General features: G+C 49.0%; 1 protein-coding gene across 4 annotated transcripts in view; it reads right to left on the bottom strand.

Moving 5' to 3' along the window:
* Positions 1–26,230, bottom strand: part of RIMBP2 (RIMS binding protein 2) — an 85,658-nt gene that overhangs the window by 23,619 nt on the left and 35,809 nt on the right. For 2 of the 4 annotated variants that reach the window (XM_058422846.1, XM_058422847.1), the window contains exons 2-9: positions 21,815–21,898; positions 20,841–20,963; positions 16,628–16,732; positions 13,036–13,086; positions 11,794–11,814; positions 8,278–8,482; positions 2,361–2,512; positions 409–485 (exon numbers count right to left, since the gene is read on the bottom strand). In XM_058422846.1, coding sequence (XP_058278829.1) covers positions 409–485; positions 2,361–2,512; positions 8,278–8,482; positions 11,794–11,814; positions 13,036–13,086; positions 16,628–16,729 — 608 coding nt within the window. In that variant the 5' untranslated portion in view covers positions 16,730–16,732; positions 20,841–20,963; positions 21,815–21,898. Of the gene's footprint in view, positions 1–408; positions 486–2,360; positions 2,513–8,277; positions 8,483–11,793; positions 11,815–13,035; positions 13,087–16,401; positions 16,420–16,627; positions 16,733–20,840; positions 20,964–21,547; positions 21,663–21,814; positions 21,899–26,230 lie in introns of those variants that run through there. The other 2 variants (XM_058422845.1, XM_058422848.1) reach the window with 2 other exon arrangements.

Here is a 26,230-nt window from a genome sequence, read left to right as displayed (position 1 = left end):
ATCTATATCCATCCTGAAAGAAACTGCTAGTCACTGAAAGTTTTATCATGACAGTGCCTCTTGCCTGAAATTTTAACATGCACATCTTTTCCTGCTTGGAAGAGTAATGGATAAGAGCAGACTGAGACCTCCTCTCTGGAGCAGGAGGCACCCGTTTAATCTGCTTTAGGCACTGAGGGACAGGAGTGCAGGGGCTGGGAGAGCCGGGCTGTCCCTCTGGCTGTCCCTCTGGCTGTCCCTGTGGCTGTCCCTGTGTCCCCCAGGACACGCACAGGGCACTGCTCTGCCCCAGTGCACACAGGTCTGCTCCCCACACCGTGAGTTCCACGTCACGACTCAGTGCATTGGAAGTGGAGCCAAGGCTGATGTTGAACTGAAATTGTATCTGTAGTGGGATGGGTGCTTTACCTGTAACGGGCAATGCAAAGGTGGACTTTCCCAGAATATCTCTGCTTTGAGGTATTGGAATTCTGATCATTATCCATCTGTAGAGAGGCAGGAGAAAAAAGATGATGTGATTACAAAAAAAGATGAACAGTTTTCCTGACAGGTGATATAAATCAGTGAACACGTAATATCAAGGACGAAAAATAGAATTCTAGCATGGAACACAACTGGTTAACTTTAATTAGAAGGGCAGATTGCCCTTAAAATAAATGCTGAGTTAAGAACTCGTGTGAGTGTAAACCTCCAAGCACCTGGAAACCATGAGAATCATACAAAATATTGCCAACCCAATCCAAACCAATCAAATCCAGCCCACCCCAACCCAATCCAAACCCAATCCAGTCCAACCCAATGGGCACCTGATCGAGCACACAGCCAGGAATGGTTACTTTAGAAGGCTTTTGAACAGGAACAACCAGGGCAGTTGCAGGTATTTTTTTTTGCAGGGCATTACTGATTTATTGATTTATTTATTTGTTTCAGACTTCCCAGCATTATGTTCCATTTTTCAGATTTTATTCATGCACCCTCCCTTGGGTGTGGGTGTCTCTAAAAGGGAATGGAGCCTAATTTCTGTGAGCTTGCACAGTGTAAGAGTGTGTCACATAATTACACTCTGGAAGGCACAAGAGGGCTTGACACTCTCAGTGAGAGATAACTCAAAAATAACAGAAAAGGGGAATTAAATTTGACGTGCACTTCTTCTGTTCCTTGCTGTTAGTTCTGCTTCCCTAAGTCTCCTTGCTAAGCTGCTTTTTCTGTGGCCTCTTCAAAAAACAGTGAATGTTTCCACTTTTCAGAAATGCCGCTACACAAACATACACATATATTTCCTGTGGGTAATCCTCAGATATGCCCACGGAATTCCCACTGTACAGGAATCCAATACTTTGTTGAATATCCCCAGGCTTGTGATCCATTTAGAAACATTTTGATTCCACCAACTTCCACATTTCCAGTATCAGTGAATATAACACAGATAGAAAATATGCACGCAGTTGCAACTTATTTACTCCTGTAAAGATTAGCAAAGGGATTTCCTGGACTGAGGGGTAAAATCTGGAGATCATTTCCTCACGGCCCTCTGCCCATATAAAGCAGGGTATTTAATAGAAAATAATACCCATCTACGGAGTTTCCAAAATTTGTTCTATGCAGTTTTTGTATTTAACATTTGTCCTAAATATTAAAAAATCAACTTGCTATGGCACCTTTGAAAAGCTCTTCTGAGCTTCCCATTGGATTTCCACTGGAATTCCACTGCAAAGCAGAAAAGCTTCCTAAGAAAGGAGGAACACAACCCTTCGGAAGTGTGACTGAGAACACAATGTAGAGCTGAATGACTTCAGTGACAAATCCTGCAATTTCACTGCCATTTCCCAGGCTCAGAATCCTTCAGGGGACGCTGGGGAGGCTGTGAGCAGGGGGTGCTGCTGTGGGGACATTCACACCCCATAAAAGCCGGGCAGAGAACCAGTCCTGCAGAATGAACCATTTCCCTGCCACACATCCCTGGGCACCGCAGGAATTCCTGTTCCCTCTGCCCAGGCTGTACCAGAGCCCCATCTTCTGGGGGATAAACCTGCCTGACACAGCCCTGCCCCAGCAGAACTGCTGCTTTATCCCCCACCCAGCAGCGCTGGAACGCTCGGTGTGCATCACTGAGATGTGCAGAGGAGCTCCAGCTCCTCACACACCTGATTTTTATCCTTTGTAACTGGGACATCAATTGCAGCTTCTTTGAAAGTATCACTTAAATTCCCACTGATCACGTTCCCAAGCTGCCTCAGGAAATGAGAACACTCATGGCTTGACTCTTTAAAAGCAGGTGGATCAACCTGCATCAGCCTGCCGGAGCAGAGAAGCCTCAGCCCTGAATCACTTTTTCAGTAAAAAATTCAAAAAAGACTCACGTCTGAATCAAATCTGCATCTTGGGGTACCAGATCTTGACTTGGACAGGAATGTAGGTTTGACAGACAGTTGTTCTGGTTTGTCTCCAGATATCTGAAGGGGTCGGATAAACTCTGAAATCACACAGCGACTTCCAGAAGGGCTCTCATGACCTGGCAGCCAAGAGAACACACAGCAGGGTCAGGGATGGCTCTCGAGCAGAGACACTGCCAGCACACAGCAGAAGGTTGTTTTCCTCTCCTGCTGACAATCATCCAAGGTGGGCAGACTGCAGAGCACAGAAGCAGCTCAGCCCGCCAGCTCGCGGACTTCGGGTAAATTGCTTAAGTCAACAGCACCTAACAAAACACGAGGCAGAAAGTGAAGGCATTTTAACACGAAGAACTCAAAGGTAAAGCTTCCTCCAGCGTAAAGAATTCCACCTTTGCTCTGAGCCCCTTGGTGTGTCTGGGGAAGGGATGTGACACGCTGAGTAACGCACCCGGCGCTCAGAGCTGCCGAAGGAACCTTTATTTCTTTTGGGGACTCTGGCATCTGCTGGAAATCAGAACCAAGTCATACATTTCTCTTCTAAAAAAGAGACTGCAATGCTAATGATCTAGTTGGCAGGGTGTTCGTTTTGCAATGAAGTTGTTTGATTTTTGGCAGGCAGGAAGCGCCAGGAGCACCTGCTTCATATTTCCTCAGAGCTCCTTGCTGATACCAGCCCTAAACCACAGTCACTTGATCCCAGGGCCATGCCTCCAGTTTGTAAAACATGGAAACTAAGGCTGTGCAAGAGGAAAAAAATCTCCAAAAATCCTTCTGGAGCATTTTTTCCCGTGCTTTTTAAAAACAGTTTAGAAGGAAAATACCGATTACATTGCACATTGAATAGGCTCAAAGGGGCTGGACACTGTTACCTCCCCTGACTCAGCTGAAAACCAGAGGTGAAACAAGTAAAGAGAACAACATCATCGAGGCTGCAGGAGAGACTGATAAAGCCGAGTAAAACCCACTTGTACATTTTACCTTTTCCTGTTGGTTTAGTCCCCCAAGCACGTGGAAGCAGGAATTGTAAACTGAGCTAGATTCGACCTGCAGCAGCTCCAGCAGGGCACATGCACACGTGCAGAGTGCATTCTGCCTCTCATTAACATAATGAGCCTGGGCTCTAATTTGTCAGCCCCTGAATGTGTGTGGGTCCAGCATTTCCTCTGCCGTCCTGCCAGAATGGACACAAATGTTTCCTACTCCCTGCAAGGTTCCCAGCCCACGTCACCAGGAATTACCAGAGGAATCTCTTTGTTCACGCTGCAGAGGAGAATAAGCTCCAAGAACACCATCAGAGGGTTTTTCTGGTGCACTCATTAGTCCAATATGATTAATTTTCTCTGCATCACTGTAATTTACAGCAGGCCAGCTCAAGCACATTGACAGCAGGGAAATACACAACTCACCACACAAAAGATTAATTACAGCCAGCCCCACTTAGAGCAATCCCCAGGCTGGAAAAGGGCACATTTTTTATTCTTGGAACCTTTCTCACATCTATAACAGAAAAGTCCTCCCCGTTCAGGAACCTTTAGCCAATTTAGCTCCTTCTGTTTGCTGTTAATGTGTTTGCCATCTCAGCTGTCAGCGCCAAGCTATAAATAATTGGGCCAACTGTGATTATTCATTCAAAGGAAGCCCCTGGTTGGTCTCAGACCTCCTGCATTCTCCAGGCTTTGTTTTTAAATTACTGGCACTAGGCACAGAATGTGGAGGAAGGTTCTAGGGCAATGCAGCCCTTGCTTTGCATCCATACAGGATAATTTCCAGCGCAGGAACACGTTAGCAGGAGCTCCAGGAGTGTCAAGATGCTGGAAGACATGGAGCTGTCAATTTTGGAAAATAAGTACATAAAATTTACCCCGAGTGCTGTGACTGCATGAGGGGCTGGGGCACATCTCTGGCCCCAAATAATCACACTTCTGTTTGAAGAACCTGCTCTACTCCACCAGCATTGCTGAGAAAGGCTTCAATAATTAGTGCTGGTAATAATAATAACACCACAGACACCTCCCTGCCCAGCAGAGGCACGAATATCCAACAGCAAGAGCACGAACCGGGAAGAAGAGATTTTTGTGCCCTAACAACCAGCCTCAGCGGCGAGCTCCTGTGCGCCCTGCAGAGGAGCCTTTTAAACGGCTATGAACCAAACATTCTGTGTAAATTCACGTGGCTCTGTGTAGGTAGAGCCACAGCTGGGTTGAAAAATAAACACAAGCGCCGTCAAGTAATGGCTGTGCAAAACAAAAAACCAACCCCAAGCTGAGATTCGGAGTGCAGGAAGCACATTGCTCCTGAGTGTCTGTGATCTCCTGGGTTCTGCAGAGCACGGCTGCTCCTGCGGCTGGGACTACACAGCCTGCATCCAAAAACTGCCCTACGTTTGCCTTCAAAAATAGAAACTGATTAAACCTGGCTCTCTCCATCATCCAAGGCAATTACACTGAGGGACCTGGACTGAACAGCAAGAATGAGAAGGAATCAGAGCTGCAGGCTGCTTTAAAGCTTGTTAACTGGAAACTTACAAAAAAGAAAAGCAACAAACAAAACCCCAGTAAAACACCTTTGCTTTTGTATTTTCCCTCTGGAGAGAAAAAAAACAGAGTTAAAAATAAAATATACAAGAGGTCAGCTCATAAGAGCACATAGCAGCAAATGTCTTTTTTCCTTTAAATACTAGAAAAGAACCTTATAAAGCCACAGGGGTTTTGTCCATGAAGCCTTTTTAAATCCATATATGCTTAAATAGCCTTTATTTTCCTATGACTGGGAAATATTTGTAAAAGAAGTCTGAAGAACACCCTATCAAGGGAAAAGGAAGAGCATCAGACGTAATTTAAATGTTTCAGGAGAATTAAATCTGTCCATACTTGCACCACAATTAGACTCTCTATTCTATTTATTGCAACTGCTGATTCCATATGGACTACCTAAATTATCTAGAGAAACCATTTAAACGAGTCTCTTAACTGATGAATAATGTATCTTCAGGCTTCTCTATCTGATTGTGGCATTATGGTACATTTAAAGTGAACTTTTTATGCTCTAATCCATCCTGGCTAGGTTTATTTCACTTCCTGATATATTCAATCACCAGTTAAGGCAAAGCAGCTGGTCCTAAGCTGATCTCATTTCCATCATTTGCTTTGCTTTGAGAGCTGTCCCTGCGTTCCCTCTCGTGTTCTTTCTTCCTCACACATAATAAAAATAATGACGCTTCTGGTTTGCGGAACCTGCTGTACTGCACCATCCTTCTGAGAGAGGGCTGATTTCAGCAGTCAGAAATGCTGCCCACTTGCTCAGGCACGGCTTTATTGTTAGCACTGCATCCTGTCGGAGGATGAATGTTGTCCAAGCAGTTCTGGTGTTTGGACACAAGGGCTGCACGCCCTGAATTCCAAGTCCCATAAAAACCAAAGCGGTTCGAGAAGAGCTTTAGACAGGAAAGCCCTCAAATGCCTTGGGCACAGACCTGGCTGTGTTTGCTGTGGGGTTACTTGGGAGATTCCAGTCTGGCATGTTTCTAAGTTTTTTTTAAAAGGTTTTTTCATTAGCAGAAGCATAAAGTAGCTTGGAGAGTTTGACTGAGTACCTAGAAGATGTTCAGCTGGTTTTCATTTTTCATTAAATCAATCGCAGTGACACAGGCTGGACCTTCACTTCTGCCCAAAGGACAGCTCAATACCTCATCACTTTTCCTTTTAAATTAATTGCTGCTTTGAAAATCCTGTCCTTAGAGACACGAGGAGCTGTTGCTGTTGGTATTAAGGAAATTTCTACTAAATTCTGATGTCTCTCAGGAAATGCCTTTGGAATTCTCCATTTAGAGCCCTTTAACATCCACTGAGGGAAGACTGGCAGCTCCAGCAGAGCCACGGAGCCCCAGGTGTGCCCAGGCAGCCCGGGCACACAGAGCCAGAGCCCGAGCTCTGGAATGAGAGAGGGATGTCACCTCAGCTGCCCTGGACTGTCACATCGAGCTCTGCACCCTCCACTGACAGGAGCTGGGAAATCACTTCTGATCTCCGGGGCCCTGCGCCCCAGAGCTTCTCCACAGGCGCAGGAAAACGAGTCAAGAACATTTAACTTTTCCAGTTCCTTTTCACACTTGTTCTCAAACAACTTCGGGGGAATTTGTAAGTAATGAGAACGACCTGTCAACTGTTTCTCTGCAGGACAATTGAAGTGGTACTGAGTCCTCGCAGGGAAAAACACACAATCCAACTGTTATTGACATGGAAAAACACGCAATCCAACTGTTATTGACATGGGATAACACACAATCCAACTGTTATTGACGTGGGATAACACACAATCCAACCTGATTCACATGGAATAACACAATCCAACTGCTCCTGACATGGGATAACACAAATCCAACCTGATTCACATGGAATAACACAATCCAACTGCTCCTGACATGGGATAACACAAATCCAACGTGATTCACATGGAATAACACAATCCAACTGCTCCTGACATGGGATAACACACAATCCAACCTGATTCACATGGAATAACACAATCCAACTGTTATTGACATGGAATAACACACAATCTAACAAGTTATTGACACGGGATAACACAATCTAAGGTGTGATTGACATGGAAGTTGTTTGTAAGTGTCCTCAGGTAACCTCCTGCCTTGATCTTTGTAATTTTCCTATGAATAATGGATCGTTTACAAAGCTCTGCACTTGGGAGAGCCGTTTCCTCTGGCAACAGGAGATGACCTGGTGGAAGTTCAGCACAGATCTTGGATAAACACACACTGTTGACTTTGCTGGGGCTGTAGGAACATCAGCACAGATGCAATTTTTTTTTTTTTTTTTTTACTTTATGTTCTCCATTTCTCTTGAAACTATTTTTGCTTTTTGAAATGTTTTACTTTCAACTTTTTAGAGAAGTGCATCTTTTCTGTCACACAAATGAAACCAAGGCCAAACCATTTTCCTGCCTGTGAAAATACTGCATTCAGTTTCCCCACTTTCCACCCAGCTCTGTTTAAATGTTTTTTTAATGCAATGGCCAATGCAGTGTGCGAGGTCTCTGTGCTTTCTTCCCCATTAACTCCTCCAGCAAGAGAGCAGACTTGCTCCTGTCCCTGAGCCAGGGAAGGGTTCCAACAAAGCCTGCACGTGCTGGCAGTCTTTCTTCTCACAGAGAGGGGTTTTTTACATGAAGAATACACAGTTTTAGCTCTGAACACTGATAAGGTTCTTTGTCACTACACTCAGCACCAATTACAGGTAAAACCAGAACAAGCTCCATGAGGGTGCTCTGAGATGTGAAGGTGTCCCCAGACAGAACCAGGAGTGGATTCTGTGCTCTGTGTGTGCAGGAAACCACACACAGAACAGGTAAAACCAGAACAAGCTCAGTGAGGATGCTCTGTGTGCGCAGGAAGCTCCATGTACACCACACACAGCACAGAACAAGCTCAGTGAGGATGCTCTGAGATGCTCTGTGTGTGCACAGGAAGCTGTGTTCACCACATACAGCACAGGTAAAGCTCAGTGAGGATGTTCTGTGTGTGTAGGAAGCTGTGTACACCACACACAGTACAGGTAAAACCAGAACAAGCTCAGTGAGGATGCTCTGAGATGCTCTGTGTGTGCAGGAAGCTGTGTACACCACACACAGCACAGAACAAGCTCCGTGAGGATGCTCTGTGTGTGCAGGAAGCTCCATGTACATCACACACAGCACAGAACAAGCTCCGTGAGGATGCTCTGAGATGTTCTGTGTGTGCAGGAAGCTGTGTACACCACACACAGTACAGATAAAGCAGAACAAGCTCATTGAGGGTGCTCTGAGATGTTCTGTGTGCAATAAACTCCGTGTTCACCACACTGCAGCAGCACCAGCAGGGGCTGGCCCTTACCTTTGCCTATGGAAGTGGCAATTCCATTCATGAGCTGGGCCAGGGACTTGCCAGGGGCCGTGGGCAGGCCCGGGGGTGCCAGGGGGTGGCTGCTCAGGAGGTCGATCTTGCCCGCCTGCTGCCGGAACCGCTCCAGCTCCCGCGACAGCAGGTTAAACTGCTCGCTCTGCGTCCGGCATTTCTCCTCCAGCTCCCGCACCTTGGCCTGCAGGACACACAGACACTGACACAGCCTGCCTGGGCACCTCCTCTGGGCTGCCAGGAGTGCCCAAGGACTGGGGACGAACAGCCCCACAGCCCCCTCTGCGCTCCCACCCACACCCCCAACGCGACCCGGGCAGCCCTGCAACACTGAGGGGACTCCTCCTTCCACCACCGCTTTCCAAGGGGGAAACCCCTCATCTTGTACTCCGCCAGTGCAAAAAAAATCTCTGCCAAGGACACCTGCAAGGAGATCCTACGGTTCTGGTACCTCTTCACCCCTCTGAATGTCAGTCCTGAGTGCTCTTCCACCTTCTCTGAAAATCAGGTGTATCTCGGAGGCTTGCCCATCTCCTGCTATCCAGCTGAAGCCTCCTAAATTGCTACATTAACGTTTGTGCATTAAAACCCAACGAGAGCCACAAAAGCCCCAGCGGCTGCCGCAGAACCAGCCCTTAAAACAACGCTGCTCACGGGAAAGCCAAAGCACAGCCAGGTGCTCCGGGCTCCAGCCAGGAGGGGCTTTTGTAAGCCTGGGAGAAGCACCAGAACACAACAGCTCTGCCTGAACTTGAGGCATCGGGCTTTACCAAAATGGAACCCAAAGACAAGCCGCTGTCGTGGCCTGGGAATGTGCCTGCACAGACCGAATGGTGAATTCTGGTGTGAGAAGGTGACAGGGGACGTCGGGCACATTCCCTGCCTGGGAGCAGTGACAAGGGGCACGGGCAGCTCCGGGGAAGGGTTCTGCAGGTGCGAATCCAAACACAGAAAGAGCAGTGGAGACACTGCAGCATGAACCCTCTTTATCCAAACCTGCACGCTCACTGGGCCAGCGAAATTAAGGATATATTAATGGATCCCAGCCTGGCGCTTCATGGTGAACAAACATCACCTTCCTGCATTAAAAACCCCTCGTGTGCTTAGTTAAGCAACTGTACTAACAAAGCAAGGCTGGGTAGCAATTAAACTCATTCAACTGAGCCAAGAGCTTTGGTTTTGTAAAGAGAAAAACTGTTCCTTTCCTACATCTATATATATATAGATATATATAGATATATATAAATATTTATATAGAGATATATAAGAAAACAACATGTATTACATACCACCTATAAAAAGATCCTAGCTAAAGGAAAATACAGTACAGAGGTGACCCCAAAAATCCAAGTGTTCTACTACACAAGGTGGTACGGTTTGTTCCTTCTCTTGTAACAAATACTCTTTTTTTAAGTTAGAGTGAATTTTAAAGATATCATTTCTTTGCATTCATAACACACAAATTAATTTATTTCTGCAAAAGAAGTCTCAGTGTACCCATCTGATTGATTATGAAATGAAGAACAGTAAGAATCAGACATGGTGGGAGTTTAGCATGAACATGAAATGCTTGGGGTTTTTGTTTTTCAGGGTTTTTTTTTGCTGTGGTTTTGAGCGAATGAAATGTCAGACTTTGTTATTTGTTAATTTGCTGCATGAAAATGGCATCTATGCAAGTTTCAAAAGGACATTAAGCAAACAAAGAGGAAAACTGGCTGGGGTTTTTCGGTCCCCACTTTCCAAGGGAAAGCTTAAGGATGAGCTATTCAACTCTCTGAGAATATTACTGACCTTTCCACAAGCAGCTATGGAAACTCTAGCACAAAATAAAAAATAAAAGCATCACAATCCAGACCTCAACAAGGAGCGAAGGCTGCCTCAAAAGTATTTTTGTAAAAGTATTAATGGTATTTATTAACTTAAAACTTATTTGTATTGCAGTAAATGCCTTCCTTGTCTTTTCTTCTGAGCATGCAGAGATTTCAAGTTCTCTCACTACAGTAGGAAGGCTGGAAGAAAAATGCCCTCACTGCTCTATTTTTAGTAGGGGTGTGAGTTAGAAGTGGGCACGAAGCTGGCACTTTATAAAGAAAATTTGCCGTAAGAGCCATGACTGAGGTACCAGGGGGCATCCCCGTGCTCCAGGCGTGTGCTGGCCCTGCTGTCAGCCAGGCAGACCCACCCCACGGCAGAAAATGTACACACGTCCCTGCAGGGCAGGGTGTGCCCACAGCTCGGGACTGGGAATTGTCACCCTGTGCCCACAGCTCGGGACTGGGAATTGTCACCCGGTGCTCTGCTCCTGCCATGGAACCTGTGCCCACAGCTCGGGACGGGGAATTGTCACCCTGTGCTCAGAGCTCGGGATGGGGAATTGTCACCCTGTTCCTGCCATGGAACCTGTGCCCACAGCTCAGGACTGGGAATTGTCATTCTGTGCTCTGTTCCTGCCATGGAACCTGTGCCCACAGCTCAGAATTGTGGATTTTTACCCTGTTCCTGCCATGGAACCTGTGCTCACAGCCCAGCACTGTGGATTTTTACCCTGTGCTCACAGCTCAGAACTGTGGATTTTTACCCTGTGCTCACAGCCCAGCACTGCGCATTTTTACCCTGTGCTCACAGCCCAGCACTGCGCATTTTTACCCTGTGCTCACAGCCCAGCACTGCGCATTTTTACCCTGTGCTCACAGCCCAGCACTGTGCATTTTTACCCTGTGCTCACAGCCCAGCACTGTGGATTTTTACCCTGTTCCTGCCATGGAGCCTGCGCTGAGCACAGAGGCGTCCCAGGTGTCCCTGGAGCTGCCTGCAGCAGGGTTTGGAGATGAGACGTTCCTGCCGGGAGCAGATTGAGTGTCTGGCACTCGGCACTGCCAGGCTCCGCAGGAGCGCCCGGCGCTGCCGCTGGCACCCCAACAGCTCCAGAAGTGGGGAGCGCAGCAGACTCCATCCCTGACAGACAGACACTGTGCACACAGGACAGGGAGCAGCAGGAGCAGCTTTCGGGAGCGGAATTGTTAGGTCTGAATTCAGCACGTTCTGCTGGGCAGATGTCACCTCACAGTCTGACTCGGCACAGAGCAGCCGGGGCTTGGGCGGGCAGCTCAGATCAGCCCCGGGTGAGGCAGCACAGGAACAACATCTCAGGGCTCTGCACTGGCACGGAACATCTGAATTCAGACAACACCCGCACGCCCGGAAAGCCGCAGCCTCGAGGAAAGCACCAAACCATTCCTGCCGGGCACGCCGGCGAGGAATCGGCTTTGGAAAGCAGGATCCGAGCTCTCACCAAACCATGCCGAGATGAACTGCTCGCAGAAAAAGCACCCTGGTTGTGATGATTTGGTGTTAGGCCAATAAATGCAAAGCATGCTTGCATAACAGTGGTTCTAGCACGTTTCCCATGCAAGGGGGGCAGGGCTCTCGTTGCCATTTTCAAGGGAGAAGTGCAGGATTCGGGACAGGGAAAGGAGAATTTAAGCCCTAAAATACCTGCATGCTGTCCAAGGTGTTCTGGATGAAGTGCAAAGCAATAAATCCCAAACAAGACACAGTAAACAAAGAGATGTGAAATAAACAAGGAAATAAAAACAGTTTTGAGTACTTTTTGTTTTACATTTCAAAGCAAAGTCTATTAGAACAGTTACACGTGTAAAAACATGCATTAACACAAACCACAGAAATCAACGCTGCTGCTGATCTGAAACTGCCAAAGGCACATTCAATAAAAGGCTAAAAAATAATCTGCTTGTGGCAATAAAAAGCAAAAGCTTTGGAAATCTTGTTGGGGTTATGCAAGTCAGAGGCTGCGGACAAATCAGCTAAATAAGAATTGTGCTCAGCTCGAGGGGGGTGAAGGGTCTCTTTTCTGTCTTGTTTCTGTTTTCCTGTACCACAGATTTTCCACCAGGCATTAAATGAGAACTTCAGCTTACAGTCTGGAAGCTAAAATAAACTCAGTATCTATGATGATATTGAAAGCCTATGTAAAACACGTTCTGTGGGAATATTAACTTTTATAGATAATAATAAACAAATGCTTTAATCTTTTTTTTTAGAGTTGATCAATGCACCAGAAAAAAAAAAAAATCCCCTTTCACCAAGGCATGGCCAGCAAGTACAAACAGAAATACTGTGCGAAGGTAAAAAGACTGGAAATTACCTTTAGTTAAAAGCAAATTCCCGACTGAAATATTGACAATGCACCTGCTATTATCAACCCATATTTTTGCACGTTCTTTAGGAAATGTACATTCACACTTAAAACCATTTAATGCCTTTTCCTCAGGCAGAAAAATGAAGTGTTCTCTTTCCACCACACCCTTTGAAGGTTTTTTGAAGTATCTCAGTTCTCTCATTAGGCTTACAATTTCTGGTTCTCTAACATGTTGCTTTATGTTTATCAGACAGTATTTAATTAGGAACCCTAGGCAACTGATTGGTATTTGCTGCTGTATTTCCAGCCTAATAAATCAAAATTCTCATCATTAATCACTCTCTTTAATAGCATTTCACAAAAAATGGTACCAAAAGAGAAACATACATCACTTCCAACAGCTCAGCTTAATGCACTCCTAACCGAATTATAAATCTTAAAGGGTGCAATTTTATCAGGAGATTAAAAACAGCCCCTCTTTGCCTACACATTCCGTGAAATGTTCACTAGGGACGACACTGTAAATTACCCTGCTCAGAAGGGACCTGAACAAGCCGAGGGAACCCAGAGGATCTTACCTCTAGCAACTGAACTGCTCCTTCATGTTCCTTCTTAGCTTCAACCTGAGCCTTGTTTTTGTGCAAAAGGGAAAAGGAAGAAAAGAGGGAAAAGGAGGAAGCGGGAGAATTAATTAGTCATGCCACATACAATATGCTGTGCGCACAGAAAGCAGCGCTCCGCTCCTCGAGCCCGGAGCCAGCTCCCATCCAGCAGGGGTGGCAGTGCCAGCTCTGCTCCGCGCTCCCAGCCCCGCAAACAGACGTTATTTTGGGAGCCTGGATCTCAGCGAGGCTCCGGAGCACGCTGCCGCGCTGGGCCGACACGCCACGCTGGCACGCTGCAGCAGCGCTCCCCGAACCCCCAGACCCAGCTGAGATGGAGTTTGCTGCACATCTGCTGTGCGTTGCAGGGGCCGCGGTGCAGACCCCTCCCCGAGCAGCTGGGGGAAAGCAGCACCAAAACGGGGCTCATCCTTTCAGCGGAGCACCAGGATCGATCACCCAAGTGAACAGCTCACAAAACAGAGCAGCCACAAGGCAGGCTGTCTGAAAAGAGCAGAGCAACAATTCAGGTCCAATCAACTGAGTCAAAGACAAAAAGAGGGAAAAAAATAAGGGCAGAAAAGTGTATTTTATGTGGCTCAGAAATTCAGCTATCAAGTTTTGGTTGGGAAAAGTCTAAACCTTAAAACCAAATAAATTGCACTCAGGAACTTTGGGTTATCCTGGTTGTATTTCCATTAATTTCTCACTGTCTCCTTTACTGAAGCTGGCCCAGGATAAGCACAAGTTTTGTTAAGCACCGTACCACCCTGCACATCCTCACCAGAGAAAAGCCATAAACCCTCCTGTCCAGGGGAGGACAGCACCCCACAGAACGTCTGATTTAATGTGCCAGACATCCCATGGATGCAGCTCTGTTTAATTCTGCCCTAATCCTTCAGTGGGAGCTGGGTCAGGCCATGAAGTCATCCCAAAAACCAGGGACCAAAACCAGGGACCAAAACCCACAAACCAAACCCACAAACCAAAACCAGGGACCCAAAACCAGGGACCAAAACCACAAACCAAAACCAGGGACCCAAACCCACAAACCAAAACCACAAACCAAAACCAGGGACCCAAACCCACAAACCAAAACCACAAACCAAAACCAGGGACACAAACCCACAGATCCCAAACCACAAATCAAACCATAGACCCAAACCCCCAAACCCACACACCCAACCCCACAGACCAAAGCCCTCTCCCCTCGCCCCTATGCAGGGTGCCAGAGCCCCTGACCCCGCACACAGCCTCACCCCTGCAATAACCCTGGCTGCAGGCAGGGGATGGGATCCTGGCCCCAGGAGCAGCAGCAAACGTGGCAGCAGGTGATAGAAAGCCTTGAGTCATCCATCAGGACGAGTTTAATCAAAGCTCCCCAGAGCTCAGGATAGATGATGCCAGGCCCTGCATCAATAGCTATCTCTCCTGAACATCAAACTGCCTGGAATTGAGGTTTTCTTAAAGAGAAACACCGAGTCCCCACCAACACAAAGCCTTGGTGCCAATACTGTGCTCTTCCTTAGCTGGAAAATCCGATCGGTCTGTACAGGTACTGAAAAGGGAATGAACTTTTACTTCTGCTCCAGATGTGGCACGGGGCTGGGCAGTGGCCGCCCCTGCTCTCAAGTGCACATTTTGGTGGCTCAGCAGCACCTCTCCAGCGTGCCAAGGCGTGCTGTGAAATGCCATCCTGCTACTGCCCAGACTCTACTTCCCTTTGGAAACACTTCCTCAAGGAAAGATTACTCCAATAAAAAAAAAAGGAAAAAGAAAAGGGAAAGAAAGACTTTTAACACACAGGTGCGGGGTCCTTTGGGAGGGCAGCTCTGGATGAGAGGTGAGCCAGTAGCTCCTGTTTAACGCTGGCAGTGATGTGTTATAGCTCCTCAGATAACAGAATTATTTAAAATACATCTGTTCAAATAAAATAATCTGACACAAAATAATTTTAAAAGTCTGTTAAAATGAAATAAAATTTATCTGCTGAGCTTGTTGCACTGGGTGAAATCCCAAACCCAGCACAAGCTGGGCTGTGCCTGTCTGCCATGCTCCAGCTCAGCACAGGGGCTGCAGAGAGGAGCACACAGATTTCTCTCCTGCTGCCAGCCCAAAGGAGGATTTATTAGGGGAATGTAACAAAAATTAGCAAGAAATGCTGTAACTTCCCTTGATTTCTCTCCTTTGCCAGCAAATTTCAGTCCAGAATTTATGAGGCAGTTCTAATAATAACAGCTGAATATAACTAGAAATGGCATTTCACAGGGTGCCTAAGTGCACTTATTGAGAAAGACTAAAAGAAAATTAACTGGGAGATTTCATTTGATCAACTACAGCTTTCTGTTGCAAGCAACTATATTAGCTACATCCTTTATTCTGCTGAGAAGGTCCCTCTGTGCCAATTCTCTACCAAATTATCATTAGCAGCATTATTTCTCTGTTTTAATCTAGTCCAGCAATTGGAAAAATCAACATTAGCAGGGAGACAATTGCAGCTTTAAGTGACTTTGGCAAGGCTGAAACTCAACATCACGGTTTTTGTGTTATAATGAATACTGAGAAATTGCAGTGGGGGAAAAAAAGAAAAGTCTTAAAGTGGTTTGTGGATTAGAGAATGACCTTGGAAATGAGGTTGTTGAGTTTCTGTGGTGGCTGATGCTGGCTGGACACCAAACCCTTGCCACGCTAACGTGACACACTCCTGAAAAGGAAAATCAACTGTGATGGGTCAGTACCTTGACAAGGCCTCCTTTTATCTGATTTACCGGAGAAAGGTACCAAGAACTGCATGTCTGCAAGAGGAGGCCAAAGAAATCCCACCAAACGTGGAAGTGTCAGTGGGCATGTTAACTGTGACGGCGGAGAAATTCAGGCAGCATTCCTTCGTGACACTTAAGAAATGCACAAGGACTGCCCAGCCAAACAGGGAGGGCAGCAGTGGAAATGCAAAGGGAATCCATGAGACTGCGCCACTCTGATCCCCGCTGGGAAACGGGAGCCCTCCCACAGTGGGGTCAGGACGATGGATGTGCACTGGCAGGAGCGTTTATAAATCCCTCAGCACGGCCAGTGCTCAGTGCAGCAGCAGTGCCACGGATCCAGCCAGGGCAGGGACAGCCTGGCAGTGCCCTCACTCCAGGAGAGCCAGCCCTCCCTGTGCCCTCTGTCCCTGCAGCTCCTGGTGCCACTGCCTGTCCCTGTCCCCACGGGCCACGTCCGAGCTCCATGTCCTGCAGCAGCTCTGTCTCCTGCCTGTCCCTGTCCTGTCCCATTCCTGTCCCTGCCCCATCCCTGTCCCTGTGCTGTCCCATCCCTGTCCCCATCCCTGTCCCCGGGTACCTTCTGCAGCAGCTCGATCTCCTGTCCCTGTCCCATCCCTGTCCCTGTCCTGTCCCACTCCCATCCCATCCCATCCCATCCCATCCCATCCCTGCCCCATCCCTGCCCCCGGTACCTTCTGCAGCAGCTCGATCTCCTGTCCCTGTCCCATCCCATCCCTGTCCTGTCCCATCCCTGTCCCCATCCCTGTCCCCGTCCTGTCCCATCCCATCCCTGCCCCCGGTACCTTCTGCAGCAGCTCGATCTCCTGCTGTTTGGCGTTGAGGACAGCCAAGGCTTGCTCATGCTCCAACTCCAGCTGTTGCCGCCGTTCCGCAGCCTCTCGCATGTGCTGTGCCAGGGGATGGGAGAGGAGAGGGAGAAGGGAGAAGGGAGAAGGGAGAAGGGAGAAGGGAGAAGGGAGAAGGGAGAAGGGAGAAGGGAGAAGGGAGAAGGGAGAAGGGAGAAGGGAGAAGGGAGAAGGGAGAAGGGAGAAGGGAGAAGGGAGAAGGGAGAAGGGAGAAGGGAGAAGGGAGAAGGGGGAGAGCTGTCAGGGCACTGGAACTGCCCCAGCTGCCACAGCCAGGGATGCACAGATGTGTTCCCCCCACAGAAACCTCCCTGGCATCCCCGAGAGCAGGAGGGAAACCAGATGGGGTTTGAATTTGGTCAGGACTTGGAAGCATTCAGCCAAAGAAAACTCAGGCACCTGGACATCAACCCCTCCCAGGAGGCAGGGCTCAGACACTGCCAGGATCCTGGGGTGCTCAGGGGCCAGGACCCATTCATCCTGCAGGCACACGTCCTTAGGGAGCACTGTGCTGAAGAACTAAACCTGGAAAAGGACTGGCCATTCCCTAAGTGCCCCTAACCCGGGATGTGCTGCTGTGGTTGGTTTTGCAGATGCTGGCCCAGAAGAACAGCTCACCTTTGCTGAGCTCTGCCTATCGTCTGCAGAGAACGAGACAGAGCAGGGCGAGCACAGGAGGGGTGGGACTAAGGGGATGAAAACCTCACAACACAGAACTCACAGACAACTCCCAAAGTGTATCTGATGCTAATGACTAAAGCAAGATGGAAAGGCTCCTGGGAGGGGCACGGGCTGCAGTGCCCAGACACCCTTTGCAGATAGAAATCTTTTTCATTAAAGGTTCATATTACTCCCCCAGCATGACTGTAACTTTCAAACACCCTCCTAATAAATGGGAGTTAAGAAAGATCTCTTTCTAGATTCTGATCTCCTCCCTGGTGAGCCTGGTATTAAAGATTTTCATTTTCCAAATTACATCCCATTCCTGTAATAGTCTGAGAGCAGAGGCACAAAGCCTTATCTGCTGCACCGAGTTATTACACACAAACCTATCAGAAATCAGCACCTGGGAAAACAAACGCCTGGTGAAAATGGACAAGAACAGCCCAAAATATCTCTTATTGTCTGCAAGAGAGAATTTTATCAAGCCTGTTTCTAAGCTGTAAAGAGCTGCTATTGCCTGCTACACATTACCCACAGGGCCAGCCAGGGAGGCTGACATCTCTCAGCCTGGATGTGCTTGCAAAAGCAGCAGAAATTTCTCCATTTGGCCTCTACTTGGGATGGATTCATATTTTGTTTGAGTATAAGCAACAACAACAAAAGGATTTCTCACTTTGTAAGTTTTCACCCTCAGCTCTGGCTTGTTTTCTGGGAGTTTTGTGAGGATTTGATGATTGCCTGTGGACGTTTCTGCACACTGTACAAAGGTTCCCGGGGAATGCCTGTGCTCAGTATTTTATACTGACCAAGAATGGCTCAGGTTCTCATCCCACCTGAATGAACACCGCCCATTTTACCAGCTAGTCTTCCTCATGATTTAAATTATCAGGAAAATAAAGTCTCATTTCCCTCTGTCAAGATTTAGTATCAGATCTGGTACAGCACATTTTGATATTGTTGAGCTCTTACTCTTTTACACACGCCACTACAGAACATTTCTAGCCCTTTGAAAAGATCAATGATTAATTAATACTGTGAACACACAGAGGATCTAGAAAATGTAATGAAGAAACAGATTGTGATCCACGATCTGTGATTTTCCCCAGCTTTCAATTCCTGTGGTTCCTAAAATATCTACTTAATGACCTGGAGTTGGCAGATTTTGAGGTCAGAAAAGATCACCTGGTCACCTGTGTTAACCTAAAAGTGCCCTTCAGCCTTGTCAGAATTGTGATGATCTGCCTGGTCTGGAGAGCAGCAAGGATCTTTGTCACTGGTTTGGGGGTTTTTTTTGGTTTTTTTGTTTGTTTGTTTGTTTTACTACCCCATTTTTATCTTTAATATTTCTAGTTAAGAACTGTTATTCCTGTACCCGTATCTTTGCCTGAAAGCCCTTTAAATTCAGAATTATGGTAATTCAGAGGGAGGGGGTTTACATCTCCATCCCAAGGGAAGCTCTGGCTTTTCCCTGTCTTCCCAAACCAGGGCACGATGACAATCCACTTGTCTGCAGCTCCTCAGGGAAGGAACAGGGCACGTCCTGCACTCATCAGCTCCCTTTCCAGCCACGGAGCTGGAGAGCTGCGAGTGCAAACTGCTGCTGGGACAGCACTGAGGAGCTGCTGGGAGGGCTCTTGTTTCCTCTGTGGGCTCACCTGGGGGTTAGAAAGGAACTGCCCAGGCTGGCTGCAGCTGCAGGCAGGGCACAGAGCCCATCCCTGCTCTCACAGGGACATCACAGCCCCCAAACAGGGCACAGAGCCCATCCCTGCCCTGCCAGGGACATCACAGCCCCCAAACAGGGCACAGAGCCCATCCCTGCCCTGCCAGGGACATCACAGCCCCCAAACAGAGCACAGAGCTCATCCCTGACCTGTCAGGGACATCACAGCCCCCAAACAGGGCACAGAGCCCATCCCTGCTCTCACAGGGACATCACAGCCCCCAAACAGGGCACAGAGCCCACCCCTGCTCTCACAGGGACATCACAGCTCCCAAACAGGGCACAGAGCCCATCCCTGCTCTCACAGGGACATCACAGCCCCCAAACAGAGCACAGAGCCCATCCCTGCTCTCACAGGGACATCAGAGCCCCCAAACAGAGCACAGAGCCCATCCCTGACCTGGCAGAGCACAGAGCCCATCAGAGCCCCCAAACAGGGCACAGAACCCATCCCCACTCCGGCACAGCACAGGACCCACCCCTGCCCTGGCACAGCACAGAGCCCATCCCCACCGTGGCAGGGCACAGAGCCCATCCCCACCATGGCACAGCACAGGACCCACCCCAGCCCCGGCAGGGACCCCACAGACAGCAGGAGGTGGCAGCAGGGACCCCACAGGCAGCAGGAGGCGGCAGCAGGGTCCCCACAGGCTGCAGGAGGTGGCAGCAGGGTCCCCACAGGCTGCAGGAGGTGGCAGCAGGGACCCCACAGGCTGCAGGAGGTGGCAGCAGGGACCCCACAGGCAGCAGGAGGTGGCAGCAGGGACCCCACAGGCTGCAGGAGGCGGCAGCAGCCCAGCGCCGCTCCCCGCAGGACGCGGCCGCGCCGCGGGGCAGAGCCGCGCTGCCGCAGGAGCGGGTCTCGCCCCGCACGGGGGCTGCCGCCAGGAGCCGGGCGCTGTGCGCCGGCGGACGGGCGAGCAGCGCACGGCACGAACGGGAAACGCTGCCTGCACACGCCAGGAAATCAGAGCCCCTCTCCTCCACAGGCGCTGCCAGAAGTCAGCTAATTCAGCACTTCTCCATCTTCCCCTCTCCTTTGCTGGAATACCCTGAATCTCTCAAAAGAGACACTGAACTGCTTTTCAGACAGGGAAACTAGGCTAAATATCTCTCCAAACTTTTTTGCAATGGCTGGAAAGCTGCAAGCCATCTTTGCAAACTGCTGATTTCCCGGGCATATGAGGACACACGCGAAGCACACCGTGGACTGCATCTGCTGGGCTCAGAGCTAAAAGGAGCTGCAGGGCTCCCAGTCTGCTCGAGGTACGCTGCCAGCTCACAGGGGCTCTGCTCAGGGGAGAAAAGCGCTGCACATGAAAAGCCAGGATCTCTGAACCCACCAGAGGATTTTTGTTTCAGAGAAGGAAAATTTCTGGAGCAGTTCTTCAGCAGAACAGTGAGAGGTACAGGATGGAACGGCCACGGCAGTATTTTAGAGCCAGTCAGGCTGGCAGCCACAGCCCTGTACGTGAAATATCCGGGCGGTTTGTTCATGTTCTCGCGCTCTCCTTCTCATTTCGACTGGAGTAACTGTACAGTGCAGTGCACATGCAGCGCTTATGAAGTGTCAGATGAAGGTCTCTGGATGCCCCTGTGCTGTCTGAGATCCCTGCCAGCACCTGGTGCTCTCATCCCACGCTTTTGGTCAGACTGAGAGGGGCACTCGTTGCCCAGCTTTGCAATGTGCCCCTGGCTCAGCACCGGGAATGATGAACGAGCAATGGAAGTGCTGGACTGATGGAATTTAGGATTTATACACACCTTTAGGACCTGCTCTAAGTTCTCCAGCTTGGCTTGGAGCTGGTGTTTTCCCCTTGCAGCCAAATCTCGTTCTTTGGTCACTCTGAGAAGGGTTTCCCGAAGATGGTCATAGTCTGATTTTACCTGGAAGAAATAAAATGGGGTTATTGCACAAACTGCAATGAATGGAAGCAAAACCACACCTCACACAAATATTTCTGCACGTTGAAGTGAGGGAAGGAAAGGGTTCAGAGGAAACAGGAAAATTTCACAGAAATCCCTGCCTGGAGTTCTATTTCCAGCCGAAGGCAGTGGCCGGCTCCGGGCGTTCCTGGCCGCGGATGCAGATGTGCTGAGGTGAGGTGAGGTGAGGCAGGCCAGCCTCTCCTCCCTGCCCTCAGCCCAGGCAGGGCTTGCAGGGATAACTCCACACTGCAGGCAGAGAGGGACCTCTGAGCGCCCCACAGGCACAAGGAAGAACTGAGGAAAATCCCTCACTGCTAAAAGAGATTTTCTCTCTGCACCCGGAGCAGCTGAGACCCTTCCATGTGGCAGGGAGAGAAAGTGCTAAAGAGAGTTTGGGGCGTGCCCTGCTGGACAAGAGCTCTTCAACCTTTTACTGAGAAACTGAAAACTGCAATTCTAAGATGCACAGGGGTAGGAGAAAACCCCAACTGGTGGATAGGAGTTTTCCAGAAAAAGAAGGGAATTCTTCGACTGAGTCTCACCAAAACCATCCAAGAAGTCTTTGGTGCCAATTTACCATGCCAAGAAAATACATCAGAGGCATGATGCCCCTCTCTGAGGTCCAGCAGTGTCTTGAATGTCCACCTGAAAATTCCCCTGTTCCCGAGACAATTGGTGATTTATTTTCAGTTACTGTTTTCCATGCAGTCACAGAGCAGCAGGCTGCTCAGAGCCCAGAGTGTGTCAGCCCCCTGTCCCCTCCCCGCAGCAGGGGACAGCCGGGGCCAGCAGCAGAGCTGTGCTCTTACCTGGCCACGCTGCAGGGCTGGGGGGCACACGCTGGCATCCTGCAGGCTCAGGCTCCTGCCCTGCACAGCATCCTTCAGTTCATCCTGGAACAGAGACACGGGGTCAAGGCGCTCAGCTCACGTCCTGCTGCGTGCCCCAGGAAGCCGTGGTCCTGCGTTATCTGGTACTAACCAACTGCTGCGAGCGATACGAGGTGCAGAAGCACCAGATTCATGTGCAGTCACAGGCAGCTCTGCCATAAACCCCCGTGTTTTCAGCAGATGATCTGATTAAAGATGTTCAAGCAAGGAGAGATGACCTGGTGCAGGTGTCAGCAAACACAGAGGGCAGCGCCCAGCCGTGCTGGCACCATCCTGGGTGTGCTGCCACCATCCTGGGTGTGCTGCCACCATCCTGGACATGCTGGCACCATCCTGGACGTGCTGGCACCATCCTGGACGTGCTGCCACCATCCTGGACGTGCTGCCACCATCCTGGATGTGCTGGCACCATCCTGGATGTGTTGGCACCATCCTGGACGTGCTGCCACCATCCTGGGGACGTGCTGGCACCATCCTGGACGTGCTGGCACCATCCTGGACGTGCTGCCACCATCCTGGGTGTGCTGCCTGCCTTCAGCCCTCCCCTGAGTGCCAGGGATTCTCCATCCTGCTTCCCCCACTCCCAGTTTAATGACTCCTCCAAATTCTAATGGGAATTATTATTAATAATAACTATTATTGATAATTATTAATAGTAATGATTAGAATTCATAATTATTAATACCACTCTATTATTTCCTGGACCTGAGAGGAAATTTTGTGGGATTTCACAATTCACAATTTTGGAACTTGGCATGAGTGGGGCTGTTAAACTTCTTGGCAATAAAGCAGTACCAGCCCCAAACCAAACCTGTGGAAAGCACTACCATGCACTCTTCCCTCACCCTTCCTAGTTTTTACTGAAATAGCTTTTGACTTCTTAATCCAAATGTAACCAGAGTTTTGTCCTCTTCCTCCATGGTGCCCTGTGTCCCTGTTCCCCATTTATTTATTCAGTGTACAGAACAGTTCTGACAATGTAATCGTGCCTGAGGAGCAGCACCTCGCTGGGGCACCCATTTAACCACGCAAACCCACCCCAGGGAGACAGAGTGCAGCAAGAATCCAGCAGGTCCCTGAGCCCAGACAGGAAAAAGGCAAACGCTGACCAAACTGAGCAGGCTGAAGTGCGAGTGCAGAGGAAACAGCACTTCATGCTGCCAAAGAAGCTGCGTGCCCGTCTCCAGGGGCCTGGCACTGGGCTGCACTGGTCACCTGCACAGGCTGGCATCTCCTTGCTCAGGATGCTCACTAAATCCTCACTGAAAAAAAAAAAAAAAAAAAATTCTCTATGTTCACTAAGGTCCCAAGGCTCACTATATTAAAAAAAAAAAAAAAAAAAATCCAGGGCTTGAAGCAATCTAATTACCAGTCTTGCATGAATCCAAAAATCTTACAGATACATGAATGTGGGAAAGTAACCATAAGAAAATAAGCCATACAAGCTGCTTGTGGAACAACTTCACCTTCCCCCAGAAAAACCTCTGAGAGTTCTGTCCCAGGCCAGCACCAACAAGCTACAGAACAAACCAACCCCAAAGTGTTTCTGATGGACAGGGGCAGGACCTGCTCAGAGCTCGTTTCTGCCCTGCTGGAGCTTTTCTCCCAAGCCAAAAAAGGCACCTGAAATGTCTTGGGCAAGTCAGACAACTGCAGACAGCAGGGATATCTCCTGCAGGATGCAGGGAATGCTTTGGGCATTCTCAGCTCATGTTGAGTTAAGGAAGCAGCACCCAGGGTGATCTGTTCAGAATCTCAGGAGCAATCCCAGCCAGAAAATGGACAGCCCTCCCAAATGTTCACCAGCAGTGCTGGTTTTTGGGGAGCCCAGAGCCCTGCACAGATTTAAAGGCTCACACACCAGCACAAACTTCACAGGATGTGAGACAAATAATAAAGAAACAGCTGTGAAAGATTAAATGTGAGAGACATTAAAGATAATAAACTGTGTTACCTTATATATAAATTGCACCTTTTAAAGGGCAGAAAGAAGGCACGAATGTGTGCTCATCACAGAGCAAATGTAAAAATTCTCCTGTGGATGTGAGGAGTGAGTGAAACATTCCCAGCAGGAGGATGGCTCTGGTAGATTTAATGCAGTCTGACACCACTGTGTGGGTAACAAGGTTCTGCATTGCCTGGAGAAAGGCATCTGCTGCCCTGTGTGCTCGTTTGCTCATCCATCAATTATTTTTGTTTCTAAAAACCCCTTGTACACTATTCATTTATTTGCAGCTCCTTTCCTTTGAGAGCTGTGGCTGCCAGTAACCGGGAGGGGCTGCACTGGCACTGACTCCATCCCCTGCGCTGGCTCTGCTTGGGTGGGGCACGAAGAGAATCCAGCCAGGAGCAAAGGGAAAACCCGGGGGCTGCAGGTTCCTAAAAAGAAGAAAATCAAGGGTCTTCTGATCTTTTCTCATGAATTTTGGCCCAGTCAATGACTCATTTCAAAGGTCAGCTCCATCACCTCCTGTTCATTTTCTGTTCCTCCCAGGAGCTGGATTTTAGAGGCAAAGCTGATTCATCCCCAGTAAGAACTGAAGAACCTCCCCATGGCCAACAGGGCCGGGCTGAGGGGCACAGCCCGTCCAAGAAACTGCCTTTAAACCCCTCCTGAGCTGATCTTTGCCATCAGGACCTGGAAAATGCACCAAAAACCAGCCTGTGCTGGGACTGTGACCATCAACAGCAGCACTGGGCAAAGAGGAGCCTGAACAGGAGAGGAGTGGCTCACAGGAGAGAGGAATGGCTCACAGGAGAGAGGAAGGGCTCACAGGAGAGAGGAAGGGCTCACAGGAGAGAGGAAGGGCTCACAGGAGAGAGGAAGGGCTCACAGGAGAGAGGAAGGGCTCTCAGGAGAGAGGAAGGGCTCTCAGGAGAGAGGAATGGCTCACAGGAGAGAAGAATGGCTCACAGGAGAGAGGAAGGGCTTTCAGAGGACAGAAATGGCTTTCACAAGACAGAAATGGCTCTCAGAAGATAGAAATGGCTCTCAGGGGCTGCTGCTGCTCTGCCCCTGCCAGCCCAGGCTGTGCCCCCTCCCCTGCCCTCCGCCACGGCCCGTGCACATCAGCAGGGTGCAGTGGGACCGAGGCAGACGCTGAGTGTCCCCTGGCTGTCCCCAGAAGGGGACAGATCTGTGCAGCACTGCCTGCCACCATCACCACCTCCCACGGTCACAATGCTGCTCTCAGAATAAATGACATTTGATAACTTAGGGGAAAACTATTACACACAATGACAAATAAACAAGATAGTCTTACTTTTTTTAGGTGTTTTACTATTTCCACTCGATCCTTCCTCTCAATTGCCATGGTGAAGCACATGTTAGCGAGTAGCACAGGAAAGTAGGTGGACATTTTCTGATGTTAACATTGAAAAACCAAAGAATCCCTGCAGAGAAACTAACAGGCACGAGTGTTTTCCGCTACCACTCCTAAGGTAAAGGGAGAGCTCCTCAGGAACGCTTGCATTTTAAATAAAACCACCTCTCAATTGGATTGCCTTCGTTTTAAAAATAGGAACTTTTCCGTGCAAATTATACCCTGTTCTAACAAAGGAAAACAAATGCAGCTTTACCCCTCTAATCAGCAGGCTGAATTTAGCATAAGAAACGCTACATAAAAATAGCGCTTCTTAAAAAGCACTGCTAAATAAGGGACACGGGAGCTGCAGCAGCTTCTTGGCCCTGGAAATCACCAGTGTCCTGGCACCATAGCAACTGGGAGCAGATGTGGCGGAGGAAACACAAACAATTCCTGCTCGCTGCGCTTTTCACGTCAATAAAACCCTCAAGATAACAAACCCTGCAGCACCAGCTCCTCCCATTCTCTCTTTCTGCCCACTGCCCTGCAGCATTACCTCCATCCAGGCCGGGTGAAACACCAGGGTCACCTCAGCTGGCGGGGGATTTTAGGATCACGCGGAACCCAATTTGATCTGCTGCTGCCCGGACCACGGCCATCACTCAGAGCTCTTCAGCACAGCCTCCACCTCACTCTCTTCACCCCCTTTTTCACTTCTCTAGCTTACTCTTCCGTTTCCTCACTTCTCCACCTAATTTTCTTCAGCTATGGCACACAGTTTAAACATGACAAGACCTTCTCAACTCCTGAGAATGAAACTGGGCTGAGGTAACTTCAGCTGTGTCCAAGTGCAGCGGTTCTGTGCCAGCATGCACACTCCAGTAACTGCAGCCATTCCAGCTGCAGCTCCCTGCAGTGAAGCACCAAATGCAAGCTCTCCCTGAGGCATTACTCCAGGACTTTACACCTCCCCTGCCTGAAGGGAGGACAGAGTTACAAAGTCAATCAACTGAAGCAAAATCAGCTTTTC

This window comes from Hirundo rustica, chromosome 17 (assembly GCF_015227805.2).
Source record: "Hirundo rustica isolate bHirRus1 chromosome 17, bHirRus1.pri.v3, whole genome shotgun sequence".
NCBI lineage: Eukaryota > Metazoa > Chordata > Aves > Passeriformes > Hirundinidae > Hirundo > Hirundo rustica.
The sequence above is the reverse complement of the archived record's forward strand: the minus strand, read 5'-3'. Positions and strand labels throughout refer to the sequence as shown.